The sequence below is a fragment of the Zootoca vivipara genome, chromosome 6 (genome assembly GCF_963506605.1).
Source record: "Zootoca vivipara chromosome 6, rZooViv1.1, whole genome shotgun sequence".
Classification (NCBI taxonomy): domain Eukaryota; kingdom Metazoa; phylum Chordata; class Lepidosauria; order Squamata; family Lacertidae; genus Zootoca; species Zootoca vivipara.
Genome location: NC_083281.1, coordinates 87,357,741 through 87,373,934, shown reverse-complemented (window position 1 = coordinate 87,373,934; position 16,194 = coordinate 87,357,741). Strand labels below are relative to the sequence as shown.

Genomic DNA, 16,194 nt, shown 5'->3' with positions numbered 1-16,194 from the left:
ACAAGGCACTGGACTAAATGGACCTGATCTTCTAAAGTTCTTATATACTGTCCATAAATATCCACATCGACAGTGACTTAGGAATCTGCCTAGTGCTAACCAGAAGCGAAAATGAATGCTGGACACTAAAGCATAGCAGTTTGAGAAAAGTGCCTCCAGATTTTGGGTGCCATAGGAAGATCTGTTTTCCCAGTGCACCCTCCCTTTCCCAAAACCCAGGGAGAGAGCCTTATTGGGCACCATAGTATAGTCTATTTTCCCACTGCACCCTTCCACTCAAACTCCATCTCCCAAACCGGCAAGAGCTCCATATTGGGTGCAATGGGAAAGCCGATTTTCCCGGGGCACCCACCCCTTCACAAAGCACCCACAAACCCTGGCAGCAGCTCTGTCTTTTGCAGCGGCAGCTTCTCGCAGTCTGGGCGGTGCCGCTGGTGGTTCAGTAAATCTGGGCCTCTCTCCTCCTCTCTTGAATTCGGGGGCCCAGCAAAGTGGAGGTGACTTGCCCTCGGGCTCTCTTGGAAAGCAGGACAGGTGTGCCCTTGGCTTCCGTCGCCGATGGTCACATCAAGCGGCTTCGTCCCATGATGGCCAAGGGAACCTCTCTGATCATGGGGTTCTGCTGTGCTTCTCTCGTCCGCCAGGGTCTCGGCTGTACCTGTGCTTGACTGTTGAGAGAGGAAAACAGCTCAAAAGCAGAAGGTAGAGCAACACAGTTAGACTGGCGACTGGGAATGGCTGCCGAGACCACACAACACCGGTCCTGAAAGACCTACATTGGCTCCCAGTACGTTTCCGAGCACAACTCAAAGTGTTGGTGCTGACCTTGAAAGCCCTAAACGGCCTCGGCCAAGTAGACCTGAAGGAGCGTCTCCACCCCCATCGTTCAGCCCAGACACTGAGGTCCAGCTCAGAGGGCCTTCTGGTGGTTCCCTCACTGAGAGAAGTGAGGTTACAGCGAACCAGGCAGAGGGCCTTCTCAGTAGAGGCACCTGCCCTGTGGAACACCCTCCCACCAGATGTCAAGGAAATAAACAACTCTCTGACTTTTAGAAGACATCTGAAGGCAGCCCTGATTAGGGATGAATTCCTGTATTTAAATATTTTGCTGGAAGCCGCCCAGAGTGGCTGGGGGAACCCAGACAGGTGGGTGGGGTATAAATATATTATTATTATTATTATTATTATTATTATTATTATTATTATTATTATTTTCTAATAGCTTATCTCCCTCTCCGCAGGCAAGCAGTGAAATTGGGAAGTCTGTACTAGAAAAATTCAATTCCTCCCCCCTCTTCATTTTTACAATGCCATATAAATGGATCAGGCCAATGGCCCATCTAGGCCAGCATCTTCTTCTTGCCCTGATGGGGGAATCCTACAAGCAGGATCCGAGCACTAGAGTACCCTCCCCTCCTGTGGCTTCCAGCAACTGGGATTCAGAAGCGTTTCTGCCTGCGACTGGCTGAACACAGACATCCTGGCTAGCTGCCTCCTCCATCAATTTGCCCAGTCCTCTTTTAAAGCCATCCAAGTTGGTGGCTGCCTGTGGGAGAGAGTTCCACAGGTTAACTCTGTAGGGCTTTCTTTTATCGGCTTTGAATCGTCCAACGCTCCACTTCATTGGATGTCTGTGAGTTCTAGCATTATGAGAGAAGGGGGGGAGACCTTCCTCTACCTACTTTCTCCACCCCACGCTTAATTTTGCAGACTTCTATCATGTCGCCTCTTACATGCCTTTTGTCTTATTAAAAAAAACCCAAACACTGTAGCTCAGTGGGAGAGCAATTGCTTTGCATGAAGATGATCTTGTCTTGGGTTCGAGTTAGGACATCTCCAGGTAGACCTGGCAGAGGCTCCCTCCCTCCCTCCAATGTGGCTTGCTGACAAGCATGTCTACTGTTGCCACAGCCATTATTATGGGGATTAAAGGTTAAGGTAAAGGGCCCCCTGACCATTAGGTCCAGTTGTGTCTGACTCTGGGGTTGCGGCGCTCATCTCGCTCTATAGGCCGAGGGAGCCGGCGTTTGTCCGCAGACAGCTTCCGGGTCATGTGGCCAGCATGACAAAGCTGCTTCTGGCAAACCAGAGCAGCACACGGAAACGGCGTTTACCTTCCCGCCAGAGCCGTGCCTATTTATCTACTTGCACTTTTTGATGTGCTTTTGAACTGCTAGGTGGGCAGGAGCTGGGACCGAGCAACGGGAGCTCACCCCATTGCAGGGATTCGAACCGCCGACCTCCTGATCAGCAAGCCCTAGACTCTGTGGTTTAACCCACAGCGCCACCTGGGTCCTATGGGGATTAAACCAGATCTAAATCAATGACTGAAATGAAGTCAGCCCACTATTTCAGAGCGATCAACCCCATACTTTCTGAATGGAGGCGAGGCTGAGTTCCATCCTCTTCTTCTGCGATAACCCCGGATTCCAGTGGCACACGAGGCTATCGTTTTGGACGCTGTAATTCTTGTTCCCAAGCAGCCAGTAAGTCTTCATTTTCCCTTTTCCCTGCCCAGGATGAGAGAGAAAAGGGGATGTAATCATGTGTCAGTCTGGGTGGGGATATTTGGGGATTCTCAGAAGCCAAAGAAATCAGCACAGCCACGAAATCAGGGGTTCAAAATCAGTGCAGCTTCAAACGGTTTGGTCCGCCATCTTGATTCAAAATGGCACCCGGTTGCATCCAGACACAGCTTCTTGATCGCAGGAACCATAAACCAAAAGGTGGTCGAAATCTGTGCAGTTTTGAAAGGGTCCGTCTGCCATCTTGATTCAAAATGGCACCCAACTGTATCAAAACATAGATGAAAACCTGCTCCTTGGCTTTGTGCAACATTTGGCCATGATATCTCAAGAGGTATCCAAAAGCACAGAAAAACAACTTCTCAAAAACATATAGAAAACAACTTTCCAAAACATATAGTTTTGGGAAAAAAAACTTTCCAAAACATATAGTCAATTATTAGGTATTTGGTGTATTTGGTAAATGTAATCAATTTTTTAAAATAATAATAATAATAATAATAATTATTATTATTATTATTATTATTTATTTATACCCCGCCCATCTGGCTGGGTTTCCCCAGCCACTCTGGGCGGCTTCCAACAGAAAAATGAAATAAAATAATTGATTAAACATTAAAAGCATCCCTAAATAATCATAATCATAATCATAATCATAATCATAACAGAAAGTTATTTTCATCCTCTTTTATATATATATATATAAATCCAGAATGGATTTTAGCTAGTGCTGGTTGTACTCAGAGTAGACCCACTGAAGTTAATGGACGTGAGTGACTAAGGTCCATGAATTTCAACAGGTTTGCTCTGTGTTGAACTTAGAAACAACCCAGAATGTGATATCCGGCTCAAACTGGTGCACCCAAGAAATCTCACTTCATTTTTTAAAATACAAAAGTTATTACAGTAGTCCTCAAGAATAACTTAGGTCCATTAATTTCAAATTAATACAACTTAGTTGGATACAACCTATAGTTAGTCCTGCTCAGAGCATACACATTAATTTCAAGGGATCTCCTCTGATTAAAACAGAATTGGGCACAACCCCACTGTAAGCTCCTTGGGGCAGAGAACTCGCCTTCCTTTCTCATTTCTCCTTTCTCCTGCAAATGCCCCGGGCTCTGCTAAAATGAGTGGAGATAATAGTAACAGTCACCTTCACTTCAATCTCCCCTCTCAGCTCAATGTCGTACGCATCGTCCTCCAGCAGCGCAAGGTATGTGGCTGAACTGATGTGGATCCTCTGAGCTGGGAAATGAGTTATCAGAAGACACATGGTTAACTGTGGAGCTGTCCCTGCGCCATAATCCTCCTGGCTTATTTATTTATTGTTTTATTTATTTACTACTTTATTTATTGCTTTATTCCTTATTTATTTATTTATTGCATTTATTTATTGACCATCCCATCAGATGTCAATGAGGTTGAGGGAACGTTCTTTTATATGTGGTGGGCCTGTAAGGGTAAAAGATTACTGTATTGGGAAATAATCCATAATGAACTGAAAAAAAATGTTTTAAAGTACTTTTCAAAAAAAGAGAGAGAGAGAGTCCTTTTTGTTGGGGATAATTCAGATGGAAATTCCCAGGTATCAGAAAAGGTTATTTATGTATGCTACTACTGTGGCCCATGTTTTGTTAGCCCCCAAATGGAAAATGCGCGAGGTTCCAGCCAAAGAAGAAAGGGAACTTAAACTGAAAGAATATTTGCAGTTTATAGAATAAGAGAACAAGAAGAACATGTGTTTAAAGAAGATAGGAAAATGGGGGAAATTGATAGTTTGATCTTAAAAACCATTGTAAACAGTTAAAATCGTTAGTAGGATTGGAATATCACTTGTAGTTTAATGGTGAATTTGGAACACAATGGAGAGGTAAAAGATTAGGATTATTATAAAAGAGGCAGGAGGATATGATTAACAATAGGACCCACAAAGGGGAGGAGGGAAGTTCGGGAGATTCTTCGGCATGTTGTATGTTCGATATGTGACAGTCAAATTTTAATCTGAAAAACCAAATAAAATAATAATAAAACCCGAACAGAATCGTGCAAACTGGCTGCGATGGCAGATCTCTAGGATCTCGTGGGACAGGGGGACGTGGAGGGAGGGGGCAGGGGGGGGGCACAGCCGCTCACGCAAACTGGTGGACTCCATACGAGAGGCCGTGTTCACCGTGTCACCAAAGAGGCAATACCGAGGCATTTTGTGTCCGACGACGCCAGCCACACACGGACCTAGGTGGGAGAAACAGAGGAGGGTAAACGTCAGGGCAGACTGAGATGCTTTTTTGTTCAAGAACATAAGAAGAAACTGCTGGGCCAGGCCAGATCCAGTCCAGCATCCTTTTCTTACAGTAGCCAACTACAGTGGTACCTTGGTTCTCAAACTTCATCCGTTCCAAAACCAAGGCGTGTTTTCCCATAGAAAGCAACACAAAATGGATTAATCCGTTCTAGACTTTTAAAAACAACCTCTAAAACAGGCATTTAACATGCATTTGGCTATCTAACGAGACTACTGAGCCATAAAATGGAAGCAATAAACAATGTACTGCAGTCACACAATCAATCAATCAGTAGCTGAACTGGGTTCCACACAGTCACAAAGCAAAAAAAAAGAGCCGCAAAAGCAAAAACGCAAAATAAATAGCAAAAACAGACAGACCTCACGTAACACTCAAAACGGAAATGTGGCACTCAAATCGGAAGCGTAACACTCAAAACGGAGTATGTTTGGCTTCCAAAAAAAGTTCGCAAACCGGAGCACACACTTCCGGGTTTGCAGTGTCTGGGTTCCAAGTTGTTTGAGTACCAAGGTGTTTGAGAACCAAGGCACCACTGTTTGTGGGAAACCAGAGCACAAGAGCTCTCTCCTCTCCTGCGGTTTCCAGCAACTGGTATTCAGAAGCATTGCTGCCTCCTGCTGTGGAGGCAGAGCACAGGCATCGTGGCTAGTAGCCATCGATAGCCCTCTCCTCCTCCATGAATTTTTCTAATCCTCTCTTAAAGCCACCCACGTTGGTGGCCATCCCTGCCTCCCGTGGCAGGGAGTTCCGTAGTTTAACTTTGTGCTGCATGGACTGAAATTCAGGAGATTTCTGTCGCAAATCTCCCAGCATTCAGCTTCATTGGATGTCCTCGGATTCCAGAGGGAGAAAAATTGTTCCCTGCCCTTCTACACTTCTACATGTCACCTCTTACTTGCCTTTTCTCTCAACAGAAAAGTCCCAAATGATGCAAACTTTCCCCATAGGCAGAGTCGCTCCTTCCCCTTTATCATTGCAGTCATTGATTTCATTAAATAATGTGCACTACTTGATTGTAAAACAACAACAACAACAACAACAACCCGACACCCACAAATCAGTTTACAAAAAGAATAAAAATGAAACCATCAGGTTTTTAAATAATCAGTTAAAGGCCTTTAAAAATGATTGACAGTAAGGTGAATACCAGGTCAAAGAGTTGGACAATGCTGCCCCCATGTGGCTGCCTTTTCTCCAATTCTGCCAACCTGTCTCACCTGTATGAATCCCGGCCCGTAGCTGCAGCTTGCCGCTGGGCATGTGGGGTATCACGACTTGTCGGACAGCGGCCACCAAGTCCAGAGCCATCTTGGCGATCTCATCGGCATGCTTTGTGCCGTTCCTCTCTGGCAAGCCGCTCACGACCATGTAGGCGTCCCCGATGGTCTCCACCTGGTGGGGAAGAGGAACCCAAAAACTGTGGAATCGGAAAAGACCTTGACGGTCATCTAGTCAAGATCTAAGCGAAAATATAAAACATGCTTTCGGTGGCTTGGTCACCATGCAAATTACTACTACTACTACTACTTCAAATTTATTTTTACCTGCTTTCTACCCTAAGGGTAATTAAGACACAATATTAAAAGCAATTTGAAATGACTTACAATTGCAAAAATAGGCACCCCAAGTGTCAAAAGAGGTGCATCTCCAGAAAATCTTTATATATATGCATATGGTTGTCAGATTAAAGTTTTACAATCACATATCCAACATACAACATAAAGACAAGATTCCAAAGAATCTCCCGGACTTTCCTCTTCTCCTTTGTGGGTCCTCTTGTTAATCATTTCCTCCTGCATCTTTTACAATAATCCAAACCTTTTACATCTCCATTACGTCCAAAATTCACCATTTAAGCTACAAGTGTTATTCTAATCCTATTAACAGGCAGGGCCGGTGTGTCCATTTAGGCGAACTAGGCAGTTGCCTAGAGCGCGTAAATGGAGGGGGCGCTGGGCAGCCTGCCCCGCAAAACCCCCGGGCCACCGCCGCCCTCCCACGGCGCGTGCTCACGCTCCTCCTGCCTATGGAGGGGACGCTGTGAGCTCCTCAACGGCTGCAACGAGTGAGCGGTGGCGGCAGCAGCGCCCGTAGCTGAAGCCTTCAGTTATGGGCGCGGCTGCTGCCGCCGCCGCTCACTTGCTACAGCCACCGCTGAGGCGCTCACAGCCTGCCCTCCATAGGCGGGAGGAGCGCGAGCCAAAAGCAGAGCTCAGTGCCCTCCCGCCTATGGAGGGGACGCTGTGAGCTCCTCAGCGGCTGCAGTGAGTGAGCGGCGGCAGCGCCCGTAGCTGAAGCCTTCAGCTATGGGCACTGCTGGTGCTGCCGCCGCTCGCTCGCTGCAGCCGCAGAGGAGCTCACAGCGTCCCCTCCATAGGCAGGAGGGCGCTGAGCTCTGCTTTTGGCTTGTGCTCCTCCAGCCTATGGAGGGGACGCAGTGGCGTTGTGCGTGGGCCATGACGCATGCGTCATGACGCATGTGCTGGGGCGCCAGAAGCTGATTTTGCCTAGGGCGCAAAAAGCCCTAGCACCGGCCCTGTTAACAGGAATCCCCCCCATTCTTTATTAAAATTTTGGTCTTCCTGATTTCTGATTCTTCCGGTCATTTTAGCCATTTCACCATAACCCATCAACATGATCCATCAAGTTGATCTCCAGAAAATCTTGTTATTATTATTCACAACGGCTCTGCCAGGTAGGCCCCTGGAAAGCAAAGCGCTCTGGCCACTCCGTCGTTTTTGGGTTGCCCTCTTCTTTTCCTGCCTGAGAAGTCTTCCTTGACCACGCCGCTGCTTTAACAAAGCCGGAAGCCACTGACCTTGTAAACGTCGTAGGATTCGATCCGGGTATCGAAGCAGACGTAGAGGTTGTTGAGCATCTCAACCACCTGTAACGGGGTGCAGGAGGCGGCGATGCTGGTGAAGCCCACAACGTCCGAGAAGAAGATGGTTACCTGTTGTGGGGAGATGGATCGGGCTGTATTATCATACCTCTCCAACAAAGGGGTCTGGTTCCTGGGTTACAGGTGGAGCTGGCTCCAGGTTGGGGGGGGGGCCTTCATAAGGTGAGCACCTTTCTACTATAGGGGGGCCCAGGCCTACTTGGAAGTAGAGGGGGGCAGTGGTAAAAGTGCTGACCCACCAAGTTGTGGGATGTAATACACTGGGAGCAGTCAAATACAACATTCCTTGTTTTCCTAGAGTGGGCATGCAAGGGGATGTTGGTCCACCCAGTTGAAACTTCCTCTTCCTCCTGGGCTGGAGCATCCTTCCTAGCATGTGACTAGAGGTGGGAGTGACCTTACCTGTCCAGGTAACAAAAGGACGAGTCACGCAGCACACACACTCTCTCTTTCACTTCCTTCTTTGTTTGACCAGCTTTTTAGCTAGGAATGCTCTGCTAGCTTCTCAGCCAGCAAAAGCACTGGATTATTCCCCCATATGGGGTAGATCCACATGTATGTATTTGTAACTAAGTCTGCCTTCAGGAATCCAACTGTGAACTGATGTGAGTAAACATTTTTTTTGACTTTGAATAAGATTGTTGTGTCTTTATTCTTTTAAGAGGGATTAAAGGGAATTTACCAGGAATATACAATTCAATCTGAAGACAGACTGAATTGTTTAATAGTGAGAGGTTTACACAAGCCTGCAACCAACTATCTGCTGTGCATGTCACAATGGGGAATGTAACTCTGCTACATAAAGAAACTTGCTAGCGCAAGTTAGGAAGGATATTAATAAACAATATATCCTCTCCTGCCACCCTGAACATTCCCACACAAGTGTCCCTACTTTCCAGGGACAGTCCTGGATTTACAGAAGCTGTCCCAGGTTCTGATTTGATCCCAGAATGTCCCACTTTTCCTTAGGACAGCTCTATTTTCATCGGAGAAAAGTTGAAGGATATGGTCAGATGTCCTTATTTTCATCAGATAAATGTCGGAGGCTATGGAGTTATCTGACCCCCGAGCCACCTGAAGGCAGTTGTTTAAATGTTTAATGTTTTATTGTATTTATATATGTTGGAAACTACCCAAGAGTGGCTGGGGCAACCCAGTCAGATGAGCAGGGTACTGTATAAGTCAGGCATAGGCAAACTCGGCCTGCCATATGTTTTAGGACTACAACTCCCATGATCCCTAGCTAACAGGACCAGTGGTCAGGGATGATGGGAATTGTAGTCTCAAAACATCTGGGGGCCGAATTTGCCTATGCCTGGTATAAGTAAATAATAATAGAAGAAGAAGAATAGGACATCCCTATTTTCATCAGAGAAATGTTGAAACCTCCCCCTGGAGCTGCTGTTTTAATTTCCCATTTTAGCATCTTGGGAAATCAAAATGGCTGCTCCCAGACCTTCGCTAGGGCGGCTACTCTTTCAATTTCCCCACAATCCATCGGAGCATGGCCACCACCATGAGCATTGTGGGAAATAAAAATGGTTGCTCCCAGAAGTTGTGGCGGCTCTTAGCAGGCTGCTCTTCTTCTGGGCCAAACCATCACGGGACAAGTGTTTAAGCAGCTATCACATCTACGCGATACATAGCTGTGGGCTTACATGTTTATTGCGTTTTTGTCCCACCTTTTTCTCCATGGGAGCTCCAGGTGGCTCACTCATTTAACCCCCACAACAACCCTGTGAGGTGGGTCAGGCTGAGAGGCAGTGACTGGCCCAGTGGAGATTCGAACCCAGGTCTCTCAGGTCCCACTCCAGCACTCTAACCACTACACTACTCCAGGTTCGGGGAAACAGCTCCACCGCAGGGTTTAAGGAAAGATGTCTTTCCCGTGATTATGAAGTGATGCTGAAAGCCCTCTTTGATATTCTGTCCTAAAGGCTGCCCGGATCCTCGCTTAATTCTTCTTCGTTTCCCGCTCTGAATTCCCCATAGCTGCCGCAATTATCTCCAGATGTCTTTCTCGCAATTCTCTCCTCCAAGGCTTCGTCTTTGATGCCGAGGGTTCTGATCCGGCTGTTTGTAATTGCTCAATTATGGGATTGTTTGGGAAATTACACCTCTCGTTGAAATGCAAATATAATTCTTTTTCAGGTTGGGGTGGGGTCAAGAGGGTCCGCCCCCCCCCGCCCCGGATGACAATCGCCGAGCACCCAGAGACGAGAAAGGAGACAGTGAAAATGCGGGACCATTTATTTATTTCCCTGCGAGGTACCATTTCCTGGCAAACCTTTGGGGCGCAGAATGCGTTTCAAAATGGCTGCCGACATGTGACCACACAAGAGGTGCGAGGGAACTATGAAGATTAGTAGCTCTTCATAGAATTGCAGAGTTCAACTAGGCCAGCACCCTGCAATGCCACCGGACCCCCTTACTCTCCTTTCGATTCTTATCACTAAGGCATAAAGACAACAGCTGATAAAATCATTTGTTACTGAGAATTTTGAAGAAAAGCTCTCTGAACGGAAATCCGTTCGTTTGGCATTTGGGGAGGGGGTCTGTTGGGAAGGTGAAAGCCTCAAGGCTCTTGGCCTGTTACCTGTTTTCATTTATTCGATTTATTTCCAAAAATTTCCTACCCCTGTCGACCTATACCACCACTCTCCTCTGGGCCACGGCTTTCGGAATAAAAATCTGCTCACGCCACACCAAATTTTGTATTGCTCAGAAATACATTGGAAAACACAACTAGGAATGCCCTCAGTATCACTTGATGTCCTTGATCTCATTTTGAAAAGGGTAAGGTAAAGGTAAAGGGACCCCTGACCATTAGGTCCAGTCGTGACCGACTCTGGGGTTGCGCGCTCATCTTGCATTATTGGCCGAGGGAGCCGGCGTACAGCTTCCAGGTCATGTGGCCAGCATGACAAAGCCGCTTCTGGCAAACCAGAGCAGCACACGGAAACGCCGTTTACCTTCCCGCTGTAGCGGTTCCTATTTATCTACTTGCATTTTGACGTGCTTTCGAACTGCTAGGTTGGCAGGAGCTGGGACCAAGCAACGGGAGCTCACCCCGTCACAGGGATTCGAACCGCCGACCTTCTGATCAGCAAGCCCTAGGCTCAGTGGTTTAACCACAGCGCCACCTGGGCCCCTTTGAAATCCGTTAAAAAATATTTTGATACTACACTACACTGAAATGTTTCTTTGATTGTCCTTGAATCTTCCTGCCACGCTTGCCATCCTCTCGTGCTACATCACTAGGACCTCAAAGAGACCAGGGTTCGAATCCCCCCACTTGGCCATGAAGCTCCCTGGATGGCCTCGGGGCCAGTCACTGCCTCTTGGCCTAACCTACCTCACAGGGTTGTTTTGAGAATTGACTGAGGAGGGAGATCACTGGGTACGACACCTTGAGTTCCTTGGACAAAAAAGTGGGATTTAAAGGTCAATAATAATAATAATAATAATAATAGTAATAATAATAATTTTTAAAATGTAACGGCAAACATTTGAACATTTCTGGCAACCCTGAACTCACTGGGAGAGAAAATGTGGCTGGTTTTTCACTGTTTTGTAGGATGTTTTGGATGGAGGTGGTTGCTACACTGGGATCCTTTGGGAGGAAAGGTAGGATACAAATTTTATTATTAATTTATACTCTGCACTGACTGGCCTCGAGCGACATCCCTGAATTGAAGAGACCAGGCTAGCGGTGTGCAAGGTGTGCAAGTCACTTGTGGCGACGTTTTTTACCTGGTCGTAGTTTTCCGCCTCCACATGCTTGCATTTCCTCAGCTGCTTGGCGACGGATTTGGGCAACATCTGGTGGAGGAGGTCCTCGGCCAAGCTCCGCTCACGCTTCAAATCCTCCGTCCGTTCCTTCAGGCTCCTGGCGTAATTCCGGATCCAATCTGCCATCTCCTTGAACGACAGCAGGACGATGGGGTAGATGAGGCTGGCAACTGCCAGCAGGCTGATTTTGAGGCTCACCAGAGAGAGGATATCTCTGGATTTCTCGCCGAGCCTCTGCCGGCTCTTCTCCCACAAGCAGGCCTGGAAGGAATCCAAGTCCTTCACCAAACGCTCGTCCGGTGGCAATGGCGAGGGTGGTGGGGAGAAAACCGGGATGCCCCCATATTGGGTGGAAGAGATGGAGAGGTTTGGGTTCTCCGCCCAACACCCTCGGACGCTTTCGGATGCGAAGACGCCATAGGTCAGAACGGCAGACATTTGGTACCATAGGCCTTGGGCATCCACAGAAGATGATGGAGCCATTCCTCGGGATTTCAGGAAGCCTCCTTTGGTTCTGAGGATGGCTCTGAGGGTCGCCACGTCAACCCAATCTGGGTTCGACTTTACCGCTTCGAGGTCCTCCTCAGGACTCCCAAGCACTTCGAGAATTTCTGAAACAATCCTGGACCATGCGAGAAGCATCGCCACCGCTTGGGTGCCGTTCAGCCTCTCCCTGATTTCGCTGGCGAAAGTTTGGCAGCGACAGTCTTCCTTGCACAGCAGCTGCATCCCACGGACCTTCGCTCCGGATCCCTCGCAGGAAACTGCAAACTTCCCCAAGACGTGATCCAGGAAAAACGCATCCAGTGCTTTGCCCTCGCCATCTTCCTGGCAACGAATCTCATCTTGGAAGAGACTGGCGAGATGGAGGACCCAGACGGTCTGGCAGGAGGGGAGGCTGGCGAGGGCCGCCTTAGTGTTCCTCCACGATTCCAGAGTTTGGCTTAAATCCAGAGAGATGCTCCCCATCAGGGTGGCCACGGAGACCAGGCAGGCGACCAGGAGTCGCCTCACTGTCTTGCTGGTGCTACAGGGACGAAAGCTAAGGAAAGGAAAGGAGAAACTGGTTAAATCCATCCCCTTCACAAGTGGAAAGATATGCAGACTCATAGAATTGTATGGGACCGAAGGAACATCTAGTCCAACCCCTGCAATGCAGGAATCACAGCTGAGTCAATATCAATCTCAGTTTTTCTCCCTTTCAGGTTTTTCCATTCATTTCTCCACATTTTCACGTCACGACAGGTTTTCCCAGCTGGATAAATGGGACATAAAGGTAAAGGTAAAGGGACCCCTGACCATTAGGTCCAGTCGTGACCGACTCTGGGGTTGCGCGCTCATCTCGCATTATTGGCCGAGGGAGCCGGCGTATAGCTTCCAGGTCATGTGGCCAGCATGACAAAGCCGCTTCTGGCAAACCAGAGCAGCACATGGAAATGCCATTTACCGTCCCGCTGTAGCGGTTCCTATTTATCTACCGGTACTTGCATTTTGACGTGCTTTCGAACTGCTAGGTTGGCAGGAGCTGGGACCAAGCAACGGGAGCTCACCCCGTCGCAGGGATTCGAACCGCCGACCTTCTGATCAGCAAGCCCTAGGCTCAGTGGTTTAACCACAGCGCCACCTGGGTCCCTAAATGGGACATAAAGTAATGTAAAACAGTTCAAAGCAAGAAGACAAAAAAATAAATTTAAAGCAAGGCTAAAACCCCAACAACTTTTGGCAGTTTTAGTGTTGCTTTAAGTGTTTTTGTTGTCTCAGTGTTATTAACAGTTTGACATTACCTTATGTGTAAATTGCCTTGAGAAGGCGGTTAATAAATCAATGGTTACACACACACACTGTATTTTTAAAAAAAGACCTGATGAAAAATCAACAGCCTTTTTGATGGCTTGTTCTTATCTTTTTGGATGATGAATTATTCTTAATGTCAATAGGAATTGGTATTTGTTTTTTCCTCTTCCTTCTCCCTTTTCCCCTTTGCTATATTTGTAATAAAACACATGCATAGGAGCACCTCTGTGCAAATAAATAAAAAGAGGGAAGATGGAACCCCACTTTTTTCCAGCGCAACTATAGCAAAAATGATGCAACTGGACAACAGAGCATTTGAGTTAACAGGAGAAAAATATATTCTGGAAGATTGCTTCATGAATTTGCTGCGGAGTTTAGGATTTTTTTAATGAACCCATAGTGCAAGATGGAGCTGTGGTGATGATCTAGAAATGTGATGGTTTTACATCTGCAATAATAAGTATCAGCGTAACATTTATTTATGTCTTGGTTTCCTAATAAGCCTTCCCAGTTGAAATGATGAAAAAGAGGCTTTCAGTCTAGCAAACATTTATCTCACACAAGTTGGTTTGGATAGCAGCTGTTTTATTGATGCAAACTGGGGGGGGGGATCCAAAACAGATTGCAAGACGTTTTAGACAAAAATATGAACATTTGAGGGTACAAATAATTTCATTCTGAGCTATTCAATTCTGAGCTATTCTGAGCTATTCAATTTTCTTTTTCTGGCAATACAAGTTTTTACGTTTCAAGTCAACCATGCAATTTTTAAAACAAAAACACCTGGCAATCTCAATGTTTTTTAAAATAAGTATCTGGGTCACTAGCCCTTTCATTTTCTCCTACTGCACCTATTTTTTATATTTAAAGGTACATGATTCAGTAAAATAATTATATATTGTGGGTAGCACAGAACAAATTCTTGTAAATGGGGGGGACCACTTAATTGTAATCATTTTCTCTCTGTGTCCATCTTTGATAATTCTTATCCCCAATCAGTTTGCTTGGCTTGAATTACCCAGCTTCTCACTCAAGAGATGAAATTTAATTTTCTCAATGGGAATTGTGCAGAGGGGGTCAGCTGAAAAAGGTTTGCATTCTGGTGGTAAATTTTGGTTCCTTGGTTAGTTTATGGATCATCTGAATAATTTTTTTTAAAAAAAGCTTTTTATATTCAGAATCTGGTCCATCAATTTGACCAAATCTGTGTCTGTCTCCTTAGCCAGTTTCAAAGTTGTTTGATTGCTGTTTTATGCTGTTTAGATCAGTTTCTGCTGCTTTGTTTTCCCTGTATATGGAAAGGCATATTAAACACGCAAAAACACACAACCGTTATTTTCTTATACGTAGCTTCCAGCTTCCTAGGCCTCCTGGATCTCACCCCTCCCCGAAACTTCCCACTTTCCCCCCTTTCCAGTAAAAATTCAGCACAACTTTTCTCCTGGTTTTTGTCTCCTTTATAGCACCTACCTGCAGGTTGCACAGCTGTTCCACGAGTTCCCTTGCCCCCAAACTTGCTCTTCCTTGCCGTTGTTTTGCCTGAGGTTGGGTTTCCCCTTGAGTGAAGTCGAGGAGGTAAAAAACCGTTGGCTGCCCACTCCAGACATGGAACCCTTCCCGGACTTGGGGACTGGTAAACAAAATGATGGGAATTGGCCAGAGATGATACCTTGTTCAAAAGCTCCTTTGATTCCTGGTGCCTGGAAGCAGCAGTTATCCCCCTCTGGAGGCTTGGTAGGGTACCAGTGCCTCTCCCCTCTCTGTGCATAAAGGGCAGTGCTGATGCTGGGAGTGCAACTGACATGTCTGTTTTTGGCAAAAGATGGAGAGGACCCACAGAACCATTCCAGGTCTGCAAGCCATGTTGGCTAACTCCCCACTTTGGTCATGCAAAGGGCGGGAGCAGAATTATCTAGCGGCTGTAAATTGGGGAAAAGGTGAGCGGTTAGACTTAAATATGTTTGGGATGCAAAGTCTCCCTAATGAAAATTCATTTGCAAAGTTTTTAAACGTGCGTGTGCATGGACAATTTATTTGCTCACTTATAAAGTGAAAAATGCTCTCTTTATTGTGCGGTGCAACCTGGCTCTCGGAAGGTACGTATCCAGACCCCAGCTTGAAAAAGCCTCCCCACCCCTGCTGGAAGTGAAGGCAAGGACTGTGTTGCAAATCAGTTTTCAAAAAGGAAAAGGCACTAGCTGATTAATGCTCACTAGGATGAAGCCCCACTGCAGGCACTAGAATTTAATTATTCTGGGTCAAAATGCCTATATAGGATTGGGGTTCACAGGTCTTCCTCCCCACGTCAGTTCAGTCTCTGAAGCACGGGTGGCTAGTCAGTTGGGGGCAAATGGGGTGTTGCCTCACCAACCTTAGTCTGCTGTCAGCCAGCCCCCACCTGCCTGCCTGCCAACCAGCCCTGTGGGTGGCCCTGCCTGCCAGCTTAGTCTCAGTGTTGCCCTTGTTAGAATTCAGCAGGCAGGAGGATGGGAGTGAAACTAGAATTAGTTGGCTCTCCCTGTCACTGCCTCTGCCTACTGTGGGGCTCCCTGCCTTCCGCCCCTGCAGTCGCAAAGGGCAGCAGCTGCCATTGCTCTGAAGACAGCAAGGAGAAAGGTAGCAGGTTGCACCCCATAGGAATGCAGTAGCAAAGTGCTCCTTCCGTCTGCATTGAAGCTAGTAGTACAGGATGAATAAAAAGCGTTTTGCAAAATGTAAAAAAAGAAAAAACCTTTAGATACTGCCAAGCAGGGATGTTATAACATGAAGACGGCATGGTAATTATTGTTAGCAAATCAGGTATGTGGCTGGAAAGTCACATGTCACTGTTTACTTTCCTGAGCTGGGAAAGTTACGTCTTATCTCTTTCCTTTAT

The 16,194-nt window shown here is 46.7% G+C and overlaps 1 protein-coding gene across 1 annotated transcript; it reads right to left on the bottom strand.

Moving 5' to 3' along the window:
* Positions 1-356: 356 nt before the first annotated feature.
* On the bottom strand, positions 357-14,926 carry LOC118086840 (speract receptor-like). The gene is made up of 8 exons (XM_035118837.1): positions 14,790-14,926; positions 11,487-12,552; positions 7,650-7,784; positions 6,049-6,223; positions 4,662-4,760; positions 3,682-3,773; positions 2,373-2,510; positions 357-668 (listed from the first exon to the last, which is right to left on the bottom strand). The coding sequence occupies exons 1-8, from the start codon at positions 14,924-14,926 to the stop codon at positions 357-359; spliced, it is 2,154 nt and encodes a 717-aa protein (XP_034974728.1).
* Between the last annotated feature and the right edge of the window lie 1,268 nt (positions 14,927-16,194).

Excerpts from the sequence above, each read along its gene's own strand:
- LOC118086840 (XM_035118837.1), bottom strand. The coding sequence starts at position 14,926 with ATGTCTGGAGTGGGCAGCCAACGGTTTTTTACCTCCTCGACTTCACTC. Across the intron at positions 4,761-6,048 it reads ACGGGCCGGGATTCATACAG|GTCCGTGTGTGGCTGGCGTC; the intron begins GTGAGACAGGTT and ends TCTCCCACCTAG. Across the intron at positions 669-2,372 it reads GCCTCGCCTCCATTCAGAAA|TCAAGCACAGGTACAGCCGA; the intron begins GTATGGGGTTGA and ends CTCTCTCAACAG.